Here is a 20,358-nt window from a genome sequence, read left to right on the forward strand (position 1 = left end):
AATTCTTGGTAGGAATTACTTCTATTGTTATTGATGTAATCTTAATGAGACTTTGACATCAAGATTTGACTTCAGAGCTCCAATAGGTTCTAAGATTTTCTGTACTGGAATTCAAGTGTAACCCAAAAAGCATCAGTTTAGAACTTATAAGTGCATTTTGTGACTGGGTACATGCACTTTCCAGGCTACTGATCAGGTCGCTTTAATAGCTAGCAGCTCTAGCTAGGCTCGATACTGACAACTTACCCCAAAACCTGCTCTGTACTATGTCCCATCGGGATAGCTTGCAAGATCATTATTTCCATTTTGTAACTGATGGCACATTCGTGACTAGAACGCTTCCCACCTTAGACTTTGATTTAAACCCGCCGGGACCTGTTTGCACTGTGCCGCGCTAATTTGTGCGCCATCTAAATAGCTCTTCGTGAGATAATCAACAGCAAGCACTCGCTTCCCGTCCCGTCGTCCAAGGTGTTTAGGCCAGCTAAGACCAGTTTTGATTGATCACGTCAACTCCCAGGTCTAGAGATCCACACACTAACTGTCACAATGTAATGCCGCTTCGCGGAAAATCGGTTGTCATGCGTGTTCGTTTCCCGGTTTGTTGAGCTATGTTGCTGCAAAAATGGAAGCCATCTTAGCTAACCTTCAGCGTGTACAGATGTGATTGCAAGAAATTAGCATTCACCAGGTTGCCAAACGATCAGTGCGAGAGAGAGTGTGTGGAGGTGATGCACCACAGCATCCGCAAAGCGAAGGAATCATTAAGCCGGGAACACTGGAAGCGATTTTGTGAGCGAAGCAATTTTCCTCCTCGCCAGTGCGACGATGCCGAGTTGGATAGGAAATGCATAAATAAATAGCACCACCGGAGAACGGTCTGGGTTCGGTTTCGGTTGCGTGTGCGCGGTGAAGGAGCCCGGTCCGCCTCCGGCACTGCAGTCCGGCACACAATCATTTCGAACTGCAAACAGCTCCCTACCCCAGCTGCCCCGCAACCGAACGGCGAAACAATGTTTCGGGGCCGAGATTCTGCAACAAAGTAGAGCAGGCACACACACGCACACGTGGACAGGTGGAGGACAGAGGGGCGAAGATGCATCGCAAGCCTATCGATGGCTCGCGAAGGTGCCGCAGCCATAGGTGTACGGTAGCATGCCAATTTTCGTTATTGTTGTCCTAGCGATCGGTGTGCGGGAAGCTGTGCATCGAGGGCCACACGCCCCATATGCCAATCAGCCGCATCCGCAGTCTCCGGCAGACGGCGAAACCTTCCTCAACCCGCCTCAAGTCAAAGTCCGTCCGGTGCGTGCGCTGCGTTTTTTTGTTTTTGTTTTTTGTTTGGTGCGTGAGGTCGCGCACCCGCATGATGATGGGGAAGAGACGGGAGAAGCGAGGTGAGCCAGCAGTGGTGACGTGTGTGTGTGTGTGTGTGTGTAAAGCAAAAGAAAACTCAATCATTATGCAGCGTACCTTAGCCCTTCCTCCCCCTCTCCAGAGTGCGGAGTGCTAAGACAAACGAGCCACCGGCTTCGTCGTGGCGTGTCCAATCCTGGTCACGGCACCGGGCAGGCGATCCGCAACCGTCAAGCTGATAAGCGCGCGTGTGTGTGTGTGCGCGCGTCTCCCGGTCCCGTCTTTTACATTTTAAAAGAGGCACAACCAGAGCTCATTACCGTGGACCCTTGTGTCCCGGGGTCGGCACTGGAAGGTCTCGTCGTAGGCCGCCACCGCCCAGAAACATTGTAGCGTTTCCGATCGCCGCTCGCACCGTTGCTCCAAGGTTGCTTGTGGCCGATCGTACCAATCGCTGGCGAGTAAAACGGATCGCGTGCTTCGCAAGACGATAATAGCTCGAAATCTGTACCAGTTGTCTGTCCCTCCCGAGCGCTCGCTCGCCTCGCCTCGTTCGCGGAGCACAGATCTTCCGAAAGCCTCGCACACCACCGCCGAGTTCCATTTATTTACCCTCGAGAACGATTTTTCCCATCGATTGGAACGAGGGGAGGATGAGGGGGGGGAGGAGGGGTTTGAGAGGGTGAAAAATCCTTTCCTCGGCGATCCTGCCGCGCATGTCCGCTAATGACATTTGGCTTCCAGGAATGCCCGTTGTACCACTCCATAATTGATTCTCGATTGCCAGGCCCGGGTCCCGGGGGTCTCGGGCAATTAAGATCTCTAACCCCAGGGTTGAAGGTTGTGGCAGCGGGGCTAGTTTTTTTTCGGTTGGCGAGTGCGAGACGCAACCGGGACACTGCAGGGACGGCTCCGGCCCAATCAAACAGCGACCGAGCCGAGGGAATCTATCTTACGCACCTATCTGTTTCTGCTCGCCAACTACTCGACTCCGCAAACAAAAAAACAGTGTGATAATCAGCACACAAATGAAAGTGAAGCAAACGCACGAGCGAAGGGGAGACACTGACAACGAAGGGAGATGCTGGAAAAGTTGACACGAGGAAACCGGGAGACGGGAGGGAATAAAGAGAAGAAAAAAATGATGCACGCAATAAATAAAAAAAAGGGCAACACGTTTTTCACCACATCTCGCACCACCACATTACTGGCTAATGATTCACGCGATGCCTTGACATTTGTCCTGGCGCGGCTGCGACCGAACCGTTTTTTTTTTTTTTTTCGACAGCCGCCGCCGTGTGTGTTTGCGTCAATTGTCAATTGCGGCTTTTGTGGCCAGCAGATTGCGCGTCGGGTGCGCGCGCGCGCTCGCAGTTGGCGGTCCCTTGCGCCACCGAAACGCTGCCGCTGTTCGCAAACATCGCAAACATTCAAACCAAACTAATCGTGCTCTCAAAAAAAAAAAAAAGAAAGAAATGGTAGCACACAGGACCCAAAACAGGGAAGCACACAAACGGAACATCAAGGACTTCCCAACGATGTAGCTATGTTGCAAATGCGTTAAAAAGATCAGCTCATAGTGTGTGTTTGTGGGTCGTTATAATCTCCAACCGTGCAGCAACACTCGCAGCAGGCTGACAAATGCACACACACACACGCACGCACCGGGGCACTTGGCACTTGGTGTCGCTACCGGTGTACGATGGGCCGATGGGGCGCCCGCTGTCCAGCTGTGCCTGGCGCAGCAGGAGCTCCCGCTGGGAGTCATTTGTGTGCTGTTGCAGGATGCGAGAAAGAGAGCACACCAGTGCAGTTGCTGTGACTGCAACAGTTTCGGTTTTGCCAAGTAGCGCCACCGCACCCTGGGCGTCCGAGTGGTCTTTTAACGGTCTAATCAACGCGCCATAATCGAATCGCAGGGACGGCACAGCGACGCGCGGCGACAATCTAATAACCACTCGCTGCCAAACAGGTCCGGCCTGCTGTGCCAAGGGCGATGAAGGATTTGTTTATTGCACTTTTTTGATGCTTTTGTTGTTGTTGTTGTTGTTGTTTGCTGGGATGCTGCCGCTGCCAACACCCCCCTTGCAAGGAGTCCTTCTGGGACGGACGTTCGTCGCTTAGCGCTTTCGGGGGAAAAAAAATCTTTCCATAAAGTTTGCAATTGTATTATTTTTCTCTCTCTCTCTCTCTCTCTCTCTCTCTCTCTCTCTCTCTCTCTCTCTCTCTCTCTCTCAGTTTCTGTTGCCATTTCAATCTTTCTGCTGCTTCACCGCCAATAAGTTTCACAAATTAGCTCAGGGCCATTTCTGCCCTTCCCCCACCCCGTGCGCCTGTACCACGCTGAGATGTACCTTTTCCGCACTTTTGTGCCAAGAGTTTTGCCCAGTTTCTTGCGATTATATATGTGTGTGTGTGTGTGTGTGGTTTTTGCGACTCGTATCGAATTTTTGTTTGTTACGGTTAAGCATTTCGCTGCATTTCGCAGCATAAATTATGCGCGCACCGGAATGTCGAACGCTTTGACGAGCTGTTGTCGGTCGGTGCATTATGGGCGCACTGTGAGCCGAGCGAGAAAGAGAGAGGGAGGGTAAGGGAGTAGGTGGGGTTGCGTTTTTGAGTGTTCTTGTAGCGCTTTTGCGCTTGGCCCGCTCGATCAGCGCGATTTGATAAGTGTTAGTGGCGTACAGGCTCGTGTGGAACGAACGCTGAATGGGGCAGCGAATTTTTTTGAACGTTTTGATTTTCCCCTTTTTTCACATTTTTTTCTCCTTGTGTTTTCTTTACATCACTGTGGCTGTTTTTTTTTTGTTTTTGGTTGCTGCGCGTCATATGCAATAGATAAGCATCGGGATAACAAAAAAGGCAACATAAATACGGGAGGGGAAGGTTAAACAGAGCACCCACGGTGCAGCGAGATAATAAATCACTGCCCGTGCGAGCCGTCGAGTTGTGACCGTATCCGTGGTGCCCGTGATCTTGATCGAAGATTATGCAGATGCATGCATGGCAAGACAGAGCAACCCCTTTCGCCCTTCCTTGCGCGTAGGTAAGTGCGCTGGCGGGATCCTTTTTGGAGACAAAGCAGCAGCAGCAGCAGGCTCTCGGTGCAGGATGGCCTTGGCGGTGCCACACTGAGCGCAGGAAAAGCTGGCGTATCAGCCCGGACACCGCTGGCCGTACCATGAAAATGTGTGCAATCAAAGCTACAAAACCGTTGCGGTGGTTCCGTTTTACTTGTGCTTTTTTTTATTGCCCGCTGCCCTCAACACATTCTCCCACCCCGCTTGGGAAGGGTGCGACAGCCAGGCAAGGCTGGCAGTGGGGCCGAGGAAAAAGGGCACCACCACGGTGTGCTGCAGCAGCATGCACTCGCGGGCACCTTCGCCGGTGCACCCCGGATGCACGGATGGATTAATAATAAATCGTGAATAATTTATAATTAATGGCTGCCCGCACCGGTTCTTTTTTCTTTTTTTTTTGCGCTCTCGCTCTCCGAGCTTGTGCTTGTACGGCTGGGAGAGCAGTTTGTTGTTGTTGTTGTTGTATTTTTTTTGTATTTCGATTTTGATGCTCGCCTAGAGCGTGGACAGCGTGTGATACGTGATTTGAATTTTATTCAAATTGATTGTACTTCCACACCCAGTGCGGAGGGGGAGTGAGCGTGGTGCTGATGGGAGGAGGAGGTGAGGGACACGAGCAACCAGTACACCCGAGCTCAACAGCTCGACAGCAACAACAAAAAAAAAGTGCAGCCCACAACAACGCCTCACACGACGGGTTGGAAAAGGTTGAATGGGTTCCGCCTTGCTTAGAGGGCTCGAAGGGCAAGGGACTGGGTGGGGCAAAGGTGAAAGGTGAGCGCTTAAATGTCACAGTCACAGTGCGCTAAAACCTACCTTTCGTCCCGGAGGATGTGGTACTCTTGCCAGAGATGCCGTTCTAAAGCTGTAAGCAAGATGAAGCATAATGTTCTGCTCGCTCGGTGCATCAATTGGATTAGTTAGTGTTGCTGCTTGCATATGCATATCATTGCAGCTCACCCATGTGCACTAGACAATCAATTTGACAGCTGTCAAACGCTTAGTAGTAGAAGATTTTGACGGATGACATCAAACTCCATGTAGGATACAGGTCGATGCATAGCTCTTTTTAGCACTAACACAAAGATCTTGGATTTGATAGTTGCCTTGTTCATCTTCTACATACTTTCATACTGTTAATTCCTTAGGCACACAAAGATCTGTATCCTATATGGACTTTGGATGACATTTACATGCTGTAAACAAATGATGCTTAAGTAAACAGAATCTTTCGCACCAGATTCTTCAGAGTATCAAAACTTTTTGGGTGTTTTTGGGTATGGTACTCATAGATAACACTTGAAATATCACCAAACAAATTCGTTTTAAAAGATGATTTCGGAATCAAATCCAAAATTTATGAATGTGACGCAGCATCCGATACAAATTAGAAACAAACGAACTGGACTAGGCAGCTGTCAAACCGAGACTTCTTCTACATACTTTCATACTGTCAATTCCTTAGGCATCATCGACCTGTATCCTATGTAGACTTTGGATGACATTTAGATGCTGTAAACAAATCGTGCCTAAGTCAACAGAGTATCTAGCAGATCTTTCGACATCGAGAAGTTTAGTTCCTGTTTGCAAGGAAAGTTAGACAAAGAGCCTAGCATGAGTTAGACAAACGTTGACAGTTGGCATTTGTAGATGCTGTCAAAAATCCTAACAATCAAAATGCTCTCTCTTTCCCGTGATGTTCGGACCGCTCGGAAATGTTTATTCCAACACGACTACAAACACTTTCCCATTAGCCAGACACTTTCTACACACAATCTAGAACTCCTATTCTATTCCGCATGTCCTCCAGAATGGCAGGGATGCTCCTTTCAAACGTAACCGAGCGCCAGTAAACGACCAGCAGCTCGTAATGGTTCCATACCAAACGGCGAATGTGTGTGTGCAAATGCTTGGTTCAAGCGCACCTTCCATTAATCATAGCCATTAACAGGTTTCGTGCCCGGCAGGGGTACTTGGGGTGTAAAATTTCCAAATTTCCCACTACACTTCAAACAGATGCCCCCGGTTCTGCTAGCGAAGGGGAAGGGTGTGGTAGCGGACGCCCTTTTCCTAGCGCATTGCGAATGAGGCGCATCATAATTAGCCGTGAAATTGGTAAAATCCACAACGGCGTCCACTACGCGCCAGGGTACTGTGTGCACGTGTGTGTGTGTGTGTGTGTGAATATTGTGTGCGTGCGTTAGACGCCTTTTCGGGGTATATCTTTTTGGAGTTAAAATTTTCCACCCGATTTCACGCACATCCCTTTTTCTCGTTCAGACACTTACGGGCACTCGCTGTGTGATGCGGTGATGATTTGGATTTTTTTCTTATTGTCTTCTCGGTTTCCTATTTAGAGAAGAGATTCCCCTGTTCATTTGTCTAGCCTGGTAGCTGGCAGTCACGCACGCAAACACTGGGCACACACACACACACAAACACAATTGAAACACCCTTTCGCACAGAACGGCGGCCTTGCGTTTCCCTTTTCAAGTGGGCAGGACGAATCGGGAAGAATGGCGATCGGAGGATTCAATTCGGTGGTGCGCCACCGGCTGAGGTTGCATTGTTTAGCAGCCGCAACGGAAACGCGTCACGTCAAATCGATTAATCCACTATAAATCACACAAAACGGCACTCTGGGAGCGGTTGCGAACGGTTTCCTTCGCTCACCGGTTGTCTTTTGGAAGAAGCGCTGCCGGAAGAAGCACCGCAGAACAACTGTTCAGGCACTGGAGACTGGTTCTGTAGTTTGTTCTCACCATAGATTTGTAGCGAAAAATGTGCAACCTTAGCTAGCGGTGAAAGTAGTTCTGGTTTTCCTGGGAGTACTAGCCACTGAGCAACTTGGTGTCGCGGAACTTGGGCGAATCTTCGCAGCGAAGCGCATCGCAGGTGTGCGGGCATGCACTTTGTACGTCCGGCAGAACGCAACTGCTCCCGGCACCCGGAGGGACCTACCGCCGGACAGGCCAGGCGACAGCAGACCTTGGAAAGTACGAGAAGCTTCCGCACAAGATCACCGGCCCCCACCCGTTACAACACCTTTAAGCACTTGGAAGCGGCCAAGACCCAGTGCCCGCGGCAAACCTTCGGTAACGTTCTAGAAAACCCGATGCCCCGGTCACTGACTGCGATTTTACATTCAAATCGCATGCAGCAGTCGCCCACCCGCCACGCTTCCGTTGGCCCGGAGACGTTATTATCCTTTCTATGGTGATTTCATTTGATTGCCACAAACTCATATTTCGCCCCGTGGTATTGCGCGCACACACACGTGCGTGGACAAGACCCGGTCCGAGCAGGGGGAGTCCCGAAATCGGATGCAGCTGATTAGCGGGCCGCTGGACCACGGCAAGACGAGCTGCAGCGCCCGGTGTGTGTCGGTTGTTTGTTTGCCGAAGAAGCGATCGCTCTGTGCCTACCCGAGGTAGGAATTGAATTTGCATTATGGAACACACCGTCCGTTGTTGGCGTCATGATCGCCGTCGTCTTAGGTCATCACCGGGCGCTAATGCCATACGGGGTGAAGGAGAGCGAGAGCGGGCGTTGGAATTGGAAATTGGGGTGTCTCTCTTGCTGGGAGTTTTTAAAATTTTTATTCTGATTTGAATTGCCGCGACCATGGGCCCGGCGGTTGGCCGATGGGTTCAGGTTGTTGTGCTCCAGTGGGGAGGTTTCTTCCCGTGCCCGACACCCCCGTGAGATGGGGCTGGTGGACGTGCGAGAACGTTCTGGAAACCGACTTCCAGCCAAATGATGCTGGTGTAAAGGGTGGCTTTTGGTTGTTTTGAGCAATGTGGATCACTTAGAATTCAGAGTGGTGTCACTTAGTTCGGACTTGCTGATTGCCGCTCAACTGCACCAATGTGTGGAGATCTGACTTGTTCGAGATTTTTGAAGGTCAACTGTCGCAAAACTTGTAATAAATGTTTTAAATCTTCGACGTCATTGGAAGCATATCTTTACTACAGCATCTTCAACACCTGTACATTCAGGATACTCATTCCAAAACGCTAAAAGTTCGTCAAGAATTAAAAATAACTGTAGGAACAATTCGAAAAGATGCCATTTGCATCAGTTGCGTTTAATTCCGATCTAAATGCTCTAAATTGGGAAAGCTGTCCAGATCCAAGATAAGGTAAAACCTCCAAAACCGCATCTACTGGAAAATGCGTCTTCTGATGTTGCCTGTCTGAGACTGCATGTCAAAGCCGACCTGCTGCAGCTACCCCCAGTTTCACTGTGCTGGAACTGTAACAGCCGCTACCACCGAGCGCTATTTAAATGCTCCCGTCACCTCACTTCCGATTCTGATGCAACCAACATAAATAAACCAAATACTTTAAGCTCATTCCCGCTCGGTATTCCAACGCAGTCAATCAACCGGCCCGGCGAGCAGTGGCGGCGGCTCGGGGCATCAATTTGTCAATGGAAAACATGCAAAACATTCCATCCACTACGCGCGCGGTGCCAAAACAAAAAAAAAGCACATCAAACGCGCACAGCAGCCAACAGTAGCTGGTTGAAGCAATGCAAACCCGAAAACACGGTGGTGCTGGCGAAGCAAAAGAGCAAGAACGCAGAACCAGCACACACACCCCTGGCTGCCCGGCCCAATAGCAGGCGAACGGGAGCGTCTCCTAACTCCAGTCACCCAGCAAACACCGACGGGTCGTGCGAGAATAAACCTTTTTTTTTTTAAATCCAGAACCGCGTGCTCGGTTGCACAGCATTGTTTGATTATTTGGCTTGCACGGCTCACCAACCGATACGCCATGCGTTCTGCCAAATGCGTCTAGGATGAACTGGATGAGCGAAGGGATCTGGCCAGGGGGAAGCACAAACACACACACACACACACACACACACACACACACACACACTGCGGGCACAGCGTGAGGCATATTTTTAGCGACATTTAGCATGGCCCGCCGGGAGGGAAAAATGTGAACCAAACAGCTCGCGCAGATTGAATAAATTCCCCCCGCGAGCGCGCGAACTGTTTTGTGTGTGTGTGTGTGCCGTGCCCGTGCTATTATAGATACATTCCAGCACGCCGCGGTTTGGCTGTGTTCTTTATTCCGGGCGAACAATTTGTCTTGCTGGCGCGCGGGCTTTTCTTCTCGCGGGAAGTAACCTTTCCACTTTCCAGCAAAGATCGTCGCACGGCGGCACGGCGGCCAAAAAGACTGCTGGGGCTGACGGATGATTCCAGCGGCGAGCCGCTCCTTTCGCGTGGGGCGGGAAAGAGGACCGCAAATGAAACGTAGCCAAAATGTTGCTTTTGATTTAGTGTTGGCGGGGCGCGGGTGCGGCTGTTTAGCGTTTCAAGTCGTTCGACACAGTTCGGTTAGCGAGATGTGTCAGCACTATCGTTATAACATTTAGGGGGGTGTGTGTGTGGTGTTAATAAACAACAAAATTGTGTTGCCATTTTACAGGATTGATCTTTACACGTCCTGTAAAGAGCAGGAAAAAGGGCTTTTTTAGCAAATGCAAATGCTCTAGGAGTGTTTTTGAGAATAGATCCGTGACGCGCGACGTACCTGTACGTACCACTTACCGATTACACAACTTTATCAGGATGGAAAGGCGCGCGTTTAAACTTGTACAGATACGTCGCACCGAAAGCATGCCACCACAAACAAACTATTCTACATGCATGTTTTCAAAAGCACACCTTTTCACACACTTCTATTCACGTGAAAAATAAAAAAATACGACGAAAGAAGATTCCACTTCAGATTTAAGGCCAGCTTTCCCTGCGCCTTTCCTAGCATTTGCTACGGCGTGTACCATTTTGCTCTAAATAAACCGCACCCAAAACGCAAAGGGTCTCGTCGTTGCTATTTTGCCAGCTCATGCCCTCTCCCTTCTCGTGGTTCTCCCCATATATCCACAAATCCTCGTAGCTTGACTTCATTTCCAAACGCTGCGCTGCAGCACAAAGCCCAGCTAAATAGATTAAGTCCGGCCAAAATTCGGGTACGGTTCGGAGGGAACCCCCTCCTGTGTGCTGGTGCCTCTTTCTTGCTGCCAGGAGCTGTCACAGCGGCCTGACTGCAATCTGGTAAGCCAGCAGTGCACGGTTCCTGCGTGTGTCCTGCTGCGCGAAAGGTCAGCGGGTGATCGGTACCGTTTCGACGGTGTGCACTCGAAACACACTGCCTGTATTTTACGCACGGCAGCAAGCAGCGGCACGTAGCGCGGCAGAGAAAGTCGAGCAGAAAGAAAAACATTCAGCTAATCTCCCGTCAATCTCCTGCGAAACTTTCGCCCGTCGATGCTAAGGTGCAGGGGAAGGTAAGGTCACAAATGGTCCTTTTTTTGGCCGTGCCGATCAGATCCGATGCGCTACAAGTGGAAGGACAAAACAAAAACACCGCAGCCCCCACCGAGTACCGGAGCGAAACCCGGCCGGAGGTCAAGAGGATTTTCGGAGGATCAACGGTAAGCCGCTAGGAGGGGACTGCTTTTAACGCGCCCTGTTGAGGTGGAAAGTGGACGGGAATGTAGATCAAGAACCTAAAACTGGCAAGTAATTGTGTGAACATGATGACAATTCATCTAAACTTTTTTGTTGTTATGCGTGTTGGTGCTGGTTTTGCGCCTTTGCGCGTTGCAATTATTGCAATTATCGCTTGCTAAGAGAGCTCAACGTAGACAAAGGCAGGCAGCAGAAAAGGTTTGATATGCAGCAACGGGGCAAATGCTTCTAAATGCTGTTATTTTTGCGCCCAACAATAGTGAAGCGGAAAACCGTCCGAACCGTGCTGGCTTGTTCGCCTGTGTTCGGCTTATTGTGCGGCTGGCACAATGTAGCTTGAGCTTCCAAATCTCCAATCTCGATCCCAATTGGATGCATTAATTGCAGCCGGGACACATCGTCATGTGAACACTGTCATTGTACACACACACACACACACACACACACACACACACACACACACACACACAAGGAAAAGAAAAGAAAACTATCCCTCATTCATGCAGCAAAGGCAGCGGACGGCCAAGAAGCCGCACCGCGTGGTAGGGTCATAAAATTGGATCACCGGTCGGATCGGGCTCGTTATCATTTACAACCTCATTTACACAGCCTCACACGATCGTGTCGCGGCGATAGTGTCAACGGACCGATCCGACCTAATGTGACTAATTTTATTTACCTATTTCCTTCGTAGCGACGTACATTCCGCCCTAGCGCTCGGTCTTCAGGAAGGGCGCATCGCCGCGTGGTTTCGGGTGCCGCGCTGTAAACGCGTCGGAGGTGTCTTTGTTGTGCGGATGCGTTATCCACGCTTCCGATCAGCAAGCGATCATCAACGGCCACGGGGCCCGCGCTAATGATGGTTTGATATATTTTTAAACATCAAACACATCGCGATAAAGCCGTGAGCGCTAGCGCACGATCGAGGCCCTGGTGGCAGCGAACAAAAAAATAAAGGACCCAGTGTGTGTCGCAAGGTGGACGCCCATCGACGCTTGCCTATCGTATTAGGGAAGTTGTCGACAGAGCGATGGTGTCGAGCGATAACGAGCCTTTCCCGAGCTGAGCTGACGACGGTAACGCCAGGAAGTCGTTAGCGCCTAGCGAGCAGTTTAATGGGGCAAGGGTTGTTTGGGTACAGAACACCCGGAGACGTAGACGCAGACGGTGACGGTTGGCGGAACCTTTGGCAAGCAGTGGAAATGGATCCGTGGCGTTACAGATCATCCCCTGAATGCTCCGATAGAAATGCAGTTACCGGGTTTCCTAATTAATTTTTCAACACTCTGTTGTGGCATATCGAGCACACACAAACACACACACACACACACACACACACACACACACACACACACAGAGAAACACAAACAGGGCCAAACTGGGCCGCCTGGGAACGGTTCGCCGGGTGCACACTTACCGATGGTTTCTGCATGTGGGTGGCAATGTTGGTGATGTTCATGCCCATCGCCGGTATCTGGGTGCTGTAGAACTGTGCCCCGGCCGATGGGCTCATGTCGGTCAACATGCTGAACACGGGATCGAAACCGGCTCCCCTCGGATGGTCCGTGGTGATGGCGGCAGCACCGGACGGGCGGTTCGAAGATGAATCTCTACCCAGCGCCTCACACGCCCGCTCGCTCGCTCGCCTGCCCGGGGTGGCGGGTTCCGTGGAGCCTCGGGTGTACTACCTGCGTGCCGGCCTGTACCCCAAAGGTGGCGAAAAAAGCCCCCTCTCGAAAAGCTGGCTGTTTGATCGTGCTGAAACACCTTCTGCGTTTGATTGTAGACGGGCAGCTTTCCGGCTCCTTCGCTAGCTAGAAGATCCTTCGAAATGAAACACACACAAATACACACTAAAACACTCTAAACACTCTCTCTTCGCTAGAATGAGTGTTGGTGTGTGCTAATTGTTTTGCTGTCACTGATCGGGCTGCTGTTAGATTGTTTCGTTGCGCGCCGGGTTTATCGCACTGCAAGTGTCATTTTGTCATCTGGAATGTACACACACACACGAAACAAAAAATATGCACACACTCACGCACTTGCTGTATTCACATAGTTGGGAACACATCCAAACACACTACTGTGGACAGGTAAAAAATCGTAACGCGAACAGTGTCAACGCCTTGTTGGGAATAGATCTGAAAAATTGGAATCAACGATATTAGTAGCTGGGACATGCAACCCCTCTACGGCCTTCTATGGCTGAGCTCATCTTAAAAAACGAAGAACAACGGCCGGGCCAAGGATGCAGCTCGTTGCGGGTTTGATTGTAGAATGCGAGTTTGAAGCGCGAATGTCTTTTATTTTTGTCTGTATTTGTCCGTTTTGATTGAGTATGTGTGTATGTGTTTGATTTACACATCCAAGCACAGCACAGGATCACACGAGGTTCGCACTTGGAAGCGGAAATCAAGCTGCCTAGCACCGCGCAGCGCTCTAACTGATAGCTGGGGTTGCAAGTGTTCCGAGCAGCAATGGGGAGCTATAGTTTTACACACAAAAGGAAACTTTATCTACACACACTCACACAGAAAGAAACGCACCCAGGACACAATGCAGATTTCGTGGTGCAAGCCACAAAAAAAACGCAAACCCTTTCCGCAAAGCTGGTAAAAATTGGCCAAAAAAAAAAAACCCCCCGGTTGGACACGGCCGTTACCACAGAAGAGATCTAACCACGGAAAACCTGTCCGTTTGTCCAGAAAGCAGCCGCCGCAGCAGCACGGGTGTACGGTGCAGAGCAAAGTGCCGAGCGCAAAAAACCACCGTGCGCCAGTAGAGCGCGCGCGAGCGTTGTGTGTGCGGTTAGGGCCTCGGGAACACACTCGCGCACCAGCACAGCCCTCAGCCAGGGCCAGCATGGGGGGCTGTGTTGTTTTTGTTGTTGTTGTTGTGGAGCGCACACACACATACACGAACACGAGTGAGGGCAAGCATGCGCGCGCGCGCGCAAGGGAAGCAAACTTGTTCCGAATGATGAATGTATAGTGGGTCCCACTCCCGCACAACAATAGGCGATGGCTCCACGGGGCGGAGGAGAGGGGATTGCTGGGGGGGGGGGGGGGGGGAGAGTGGGGAAAGGGATTTACCCATCGCATGTTTTGACAAGGGTTGCAGAGGGGAGGGTAGGAGAAGTGGGAAGGGGATTAAAGCGGAGAGAGTCACGCACACGAACGTCACGCGATGTACGGGTGCGGGTACCTTGTCGCTTCAAAAATACTACTACTACTACTGCTGGCTACTACTACTACTACTACTATTGCTACTGTCCTGGGCGCTGTCCTATCAAAACTCTTTCCTTTCCTTAGTATCACACACACATATACCAATAAAACACACGAATACACAAACAGACACACACACACACACACGCGCAACTACATCAAACAACGAAGCCGAAAAGGGATCGCTTTTAAGCAGGCACGTTTGAAAGCGGTAGGGGACCACGGCATCCGTTGCGGAGTGCCTACTAACCCTGGCAAGTGACGCTGTTACTTTTTGCAGGCTGCAGGCCTTCAAACTGGTGCGAGATCTTGTGTGCGCCGCTGAGAGACACGCTGTGCGTCTCCGAGAATCGCCGGCAGTCGTCAAACTGGAGCACTGCCAGCCCGAGCACGGCAAACCCAGCGCCCGGCAAGCGCACGGAACCCCTTAACGCACACAGGCGCGCGCGTGTGAACGGCAGAAACAAAAGCGGCGCTGAAAAGGGACGACGCCATTCGCCGCAGTCGAGAGCGACCGCGCTGCGAAAGGGTGTTCCGAGCGAGCGAGCGAGCGAGAGAGAGAGAGAAACAACGCTCGAACGATGCTTTTGATGGCGCTCCTTGGATGGCGGTTCGTGCGAGCGGTGCGAGCGAGTACGAACGCTACGCCACCGCACCCGACCGCTTCCGATCTCGCTCTACCGTCTACCGCTCGGCCAGCGAAAACGCCGGGCTTTGCATGCTCGGGAAGGAGAACGCCACGGCACAGCACGCGCGTACCACGGCTCGGTAACGCCCTCTTTCCCTTCGGGCCTGTACTGGCCGGAGGGTTTCCCGGAACGCACGGGTACGCCCACTTTTCTGCCGGCCGACTGCGCCAATTGGAAAACGATGGCGGCGCTTGTGCATGCGTGTGTGTGTGTGTTTGTGTGTGAATGGAAAATGAAGCACCAGGGCAGATTTTGCTTTTGCAACAGCAGTAAAAAAAAAGGAACAGAGCAAAACAAAACAACTCCCAAGAGAAAGGGCATCTCCGGCCTGCCTTATTGTCTATTGACTAATTTCTACAAATATAATCATTATACACGGGGCACGCAGCCCGGAACCGCTGGGCTACCGGAATCCGAGGGGACGATGCTGCCACCACATGCGGTGTGTGTCCTGCTGCTTTACTGCACGCCGCACGGCATTAAAGGAACAAGGAGCGAAAACAAATTTAATCAAAGGAACAGCGGCGAGATGAAATCCTTGCAGCCGTTGAAGCCGTTTTTCGCCATCGCGAGCGAATGCTGCATTTATCGACTGTTTAACGAGGGTAGGAGCTCACCTTGCCGTGTGCTGAAATGTTAAACTAGTGGTTGGAAATTATGTTACTGAAATGGGAAATCGAAATACATGCTTCATTATTGCAACAGTGTTTGAATTCCCAAAAGAGTTTAATTTCTAAAGGGATGTTAAAGATTTCACATAAATTTCAAAACTTGTATTTGTTTGTTTGACATGAACTATTTGATATTGTTGAGTAAGATGTAATTTGCTCTATCGATCAAAACCGGAACACCTCACAGGATCAAAAAGATCAACGAAGTATTCTCAATTATGAAGAAAACATAGAGTCCCGAAAACCACGTACACCTCAGCATAAATATTGGAGAACAATAGCGTCATGCAACGACCCTCTATTGACAATGTGTAGACAATTCAATACTCATTTCGAAATATTTGCCTTTATTTTAACGACACATAACTTAAAAGCTAGGATTTTAGAGCCTTACACACTTGCAAATAAGCGAGGCTAGGCTTCAATACAAACCATTAAGCGGTAAGGCCTATTAAAGACTATTAACACACTATTAAAATACACACTCTAAAGTATAGATACATTGTAACACAATTTGCAACGCCAATTGCATCACATTCATTAGAACACACGCAGCAAATCAGATCACGTCTGATCAGAACATAACGCATGAGGAAGAATTTAGGTCACATCATTCACACAAAAACAATTGCGACAAACTTATAGCAAAGTAGGTGCATTGAGTACGCTTAGAAACTTACAAGGTTATCTAGCCAATCCGGCATCGTAAAAGCGTCATCGAGCAACGAAACCCCTCAATTGGACACTGTGATTTCTATTCGGGCTTTGTGAAGTATGAATCGAGCAAGGTAGAAAATGAAAGCGGCCTACTCTTGAAAGTGTCCAATCGGTGGCTCTGGATTCATTAGGTTGTTTTATTTTAAAGTTAAAAGTTCGGTTAACCACCAAAAATATTTATTTTAAACAATATAAAAGCATGCTATATGGGCATAACTTTAAAGGTTTGGAATAAGGCATTTCAATAATGTAGCTAATTTTTATTTTTAATTTATCTTAAAAATAGTAAAATTTCATATAGATCAGTTAAACTACACGCTAAAATTTAGCATTGATTTAGAGCTAGAAAACAAGAAATTCCAGAGAAGTCAGATTAGCCAAAAGCGCATGATATACAAAGATAGAGAAACACTAAAGAACTAGAACAGTGTAGACATCGGAACCCAAAACAGGAGCAGCTCTTGTTAACATTATAACCCACAACAGCTTCAAAGCAACAAGAACCAACGTTCTTGTCGACAAACGATAAACAAAACTAACTATGTAACAAACTAATATTCATTAAGAATAAAAACACAATCCAAAATCAAAAACACTAAATCCATATCTTCAATCTTGGGTACAAAAAAATCAACTCCGACCATGGTAAGTTAGAATCGCTCGGACTGTTAGGATAGGACTATGTCCCTTCCTATATCTATCGACTTCTCTTCCAAAGAGTTTAGTTATGTTCCCTTACACAAGGTAAGGCCTCTAGATTTCCAAACCTTTTAAGGGTTTCTATGATCGCCTGGACGATCCAGTGTCGATAGGTCCGGTTCGACGCAGTTTCCACCTCAGTTCTGCCTATTTAGCCTGTCTATTCAACGATGTTTGAAGACCACCCTGGTCAGTGCGAGTTCGAAGTTAGTACATGGCGACCGTATCCGTAATCAAACTAACTACATGATAATTCGTCTTTAAAACGAAATTCAATGACATTTCTTTTTTTCAACATTTCAATTTTTATTCGCTACAGAAAGATCTGCTACAGCAAAATCTGATTTAGGTTTTCTGCAACTTTATTTCGATACTCTATACTCCAAAACTGTAAAGATAAAAACAGGATTGATTTCAATAGCCTACCCCATTTTATTCTGTTCTCTCGGCAATTCAAAGCACAACACACTGATTTGCGATCAACAGCAACAGCAACAAAAAGAGCACACTGTTGAACTCAATTTTAAAATCTAATCTTCTTTAAAATGGCAACAAACCTACCCGCCCCTCTCCACTATCATTTGAACCGGGTGACATTTATTGGAAAAGTTTGATCAACGGGGGAAAAAGATGCTGAGCAAACGCACGTTTCGCACTCCACGCACCGGCTGGCTGCACAGCAATACGTTCCACCGTTTGGCACCTGTTTCCGTTTGGCACCACGTTCCGCATCCCTTACGCACATCTTGTGCGGTGCGTCGTATTTGTAGGTTCGTGAGAGAAGATGCGAAAAAAGGGTTCACCCGTTCGCAGGGGCCGTACAGCAAGCGGACACCGGCAATGGGTGGCGCGGACACGACTGTGGCAGCAACAAAACAATAAGGGTGTATACTTTTCACACCCACCCTCGCACACACACACGCACAGGCTGTCCAAAAAAAAACACTACCCACACAGCGCATCGTGCTTGGGACCGAAGTGTGTCATCCAACATCAAAGAGCGGCCAATTGTAAATATTTAGACACAGTGTCAGTGAGTGCCAATATAGGTTTGCAGAAGCTCGTCGTTTTTTTTGGCTTTCCGTTTGAATTTTCCGATAAAAAGATGAGGCAGTGAGCAGTTGGAGACGGGTAGCGGACGGCACAGGACGCGCCAATTTACGGCCGGGAAAATGGGACAAGCCTTGACGAGCGCCTATTCAAACCCTTCAATGGGAAGTTTGAGCTCTTCGGTCCACTTGTTTACTACACGGTCTAAGGACACGGTCAAATGTAAGCGATGGCAAAAGTGAAACTGCGTCACTGTTGTGGTGCAATTTGGTTACATTTAAAAGCTATAATTTTTCCAGCCATTACACTCACAGATAAAATGGGGTTTTTTAGTGTGTGTGTGTGTGTGTGTGTGTGTGTGTGTGTGTGTGTGTGTGTGTGTGTGTGTGTGTGTGTGTGTGTGTGTGTGTGTGTGTGTGTGTGTGCTGAGAACACAAAATGATACCGAACTTAATCAACTGAAATGAAACCGTTCCACATTTACCGGCAGTGACGCCATGCGGTTTTTATTCTTTCTTTCCTATCCTGCACTTAATAATAATGTACACCCATACTCTAAACTACGTGCGTCAAATAGGAATCCTTTACATTCGCAGAGGCAGCGCAGCAAATGTGCGTTTGATGTGCTTCTTTTCTTTTTATTGCATTTCTATTCAAATGCAACCGATGATCGAGCGATCGGGTGGAAAGTGAGTGCGTTTCCGGTGCGTCTTTTGTACGTGCGTGTACACTGCGGGTGCGTGGTCGGGGAGGGAAAAGGATGCAATACGAGGGTTAGCACCGGGTGCCACAAACCGGAAGGGGGCGTACAGCTTCCCGTTTTATGTTATGCATTTCGTGTGTGTGTTTTTTTCCTTCCTTCTCCAGCTATTTAAAGTGGGGTCGATTATGTTTTTTTTTTTTAATATTGTCGTTTCAGTCCTATTTTATTACCACACACACACACACACACACATACACACACACACACACACACACACACACACACAGCTGAATAGAATCCGGTCGTTGTCCGTAGGAAATGCTTTCTCCTTTCGCTTTGTGTCGCTTTGTCTGAACTGAGCTCGATAGAGTGTGTATTTCGTTATCCTTTAACAGTGACGCAAACAGTAGAACGCATCGTTTCTGTCGTCGTAATGTGTCCGTGTGGATCGAATACTTTATGCTTTATAAGCTATACAGCCATTACTGCTAAATTTTGACTCTAATTCACCTATGTTTGTCTCAAAGGCACCAATTTTCGACAGTATGTCACAATTTTTGCCTTGAAGGCATTCATTTTTAAAAACTGAAACGTACTTACTGAAACTGTGTGTCCTGCAATTATTTAAACTAAGCTAAGTAGTGAATAATTTTATTGAGAGAATTTAAAATAAAACAATTATGATGCCAATTTTGGAAGTTTAAATGCAGCGAAAAGATTGGCATGTGATTTTCAGGTGTAAACGATGCCTTTAGAAATTATAAAATTTCATATTAAAAAAAAAACAATCAATTAAAATGGTTTTTATATTGTTTTAAGTGATTTAAAATTACAATTGGCAAAAATATGCTAAAATGCCCTAAAATTATCACGATTCCTACAACAGTCAAACATTGACAATTTACAGACAAAAATAGATGAGTAAAAGTCAAAATATGATAAAAAAATAGATGCCTTAGGGCCAAAATTAAGTGACAACGACTGTAAGCTGCCAAATAAAACACTACAGCAAATGGCTGCTCTTTAGGTAAATGCTATTACATTTCGGAATGTATTTGAAACAGCATTATGCAACACAATTAACGCAACTAGAAATCCATTTTTCAAATCCATTTGTTTTCAACGAATTGAAACAAACGCCAAATCGTTTCATCGTAACAAAACAAAAACCTTACTACCGCACCAGGGCAACATCAGCTCCAGTAATTGAACGTTAATTAAACGATAAATGTGTCTTCGATAAAGAAAGACATCGAATTAGATTAAATTTTAATTTCCCGCTCCAAACTGCCGGCAGTTTTGCGGTGGCCTCCGTAAGGGCCGCCACCGAAAGCCGGTGATTGAAATTTAAATATTTACGGACTGAAGAGAGATCCCCATGCTCCCTTTAGCTACGGCCAATCTACTTCCGGCAAGGGACCTCTAATGAGCACTACTAATAGGTAGTTTAATATAAATTTGGTTCGTGTTCTTTTTTTTTTTTGGGTCCTCTACGACACAAAGTCAATAAGTCCTTCCAAATAAATATGGAACAAAATTTCAATTTACTGGCTGGGAGAATTGAGAGAACAAAAAACAACAATATTACTTGTAAAGCCCTGCAGGGTGGATGGACAAAACTATCCCAAAAAAAAAATCGGGCAATTATTGTTAATAATAATGATACCCACCGG

The 20,358-nt window shown here is 48.2% G+C and overlaps 1 protein-coding gene across 9 annotated transcripts in view; it reads right to left on the minus strand.

Moving 5' to 3' along the window:
• The window catches only part of LOC121590934 (transcription factor Sp9), an 84,443-nt gene that overhangs the window by 12,873 nt on the left and 51,212 nt on the right, over positions 1–20,358 (minus strand). Inside the window, exons 1-2 of one of the 9 annotated variants that reach the window (XM_041911128.1) lie at positions 14,407–14,553; positions 12,347–13,070 (exon numbers count right to left, since the gene is read on the minus strand). The exons of 3 other annotated variants lie outside the window; for them this stretch is intronic. In XM_041911128.1, the coding sequence (XP_041767062.1) occupies positions 12,347–12,454 (108 nt within the window). In that variant the 5' untranslated portion in view covers positions 12,455–13,070; positions 14,407–14,553. 5 more of the 9 variants (XM_041911164.1, XM_041911153.1, XM_041911137.1 and 2 more) reach the window with 5 other exon arrangements.

This window comes from Anopheles merus, chromosome X (genome assembly GCF_017562075.2).
Source record: "Anopheles merus strain MAF chromosome X, AmerM5.1, whole genome shotgun sequence".
NCBI classification, from domain to species: domain Eukaryota; kingdom Metazoa; phylum Arthropoda; class Insecta; order Diptera; family Culicidae; genus Anopheles; species Anopheles merus.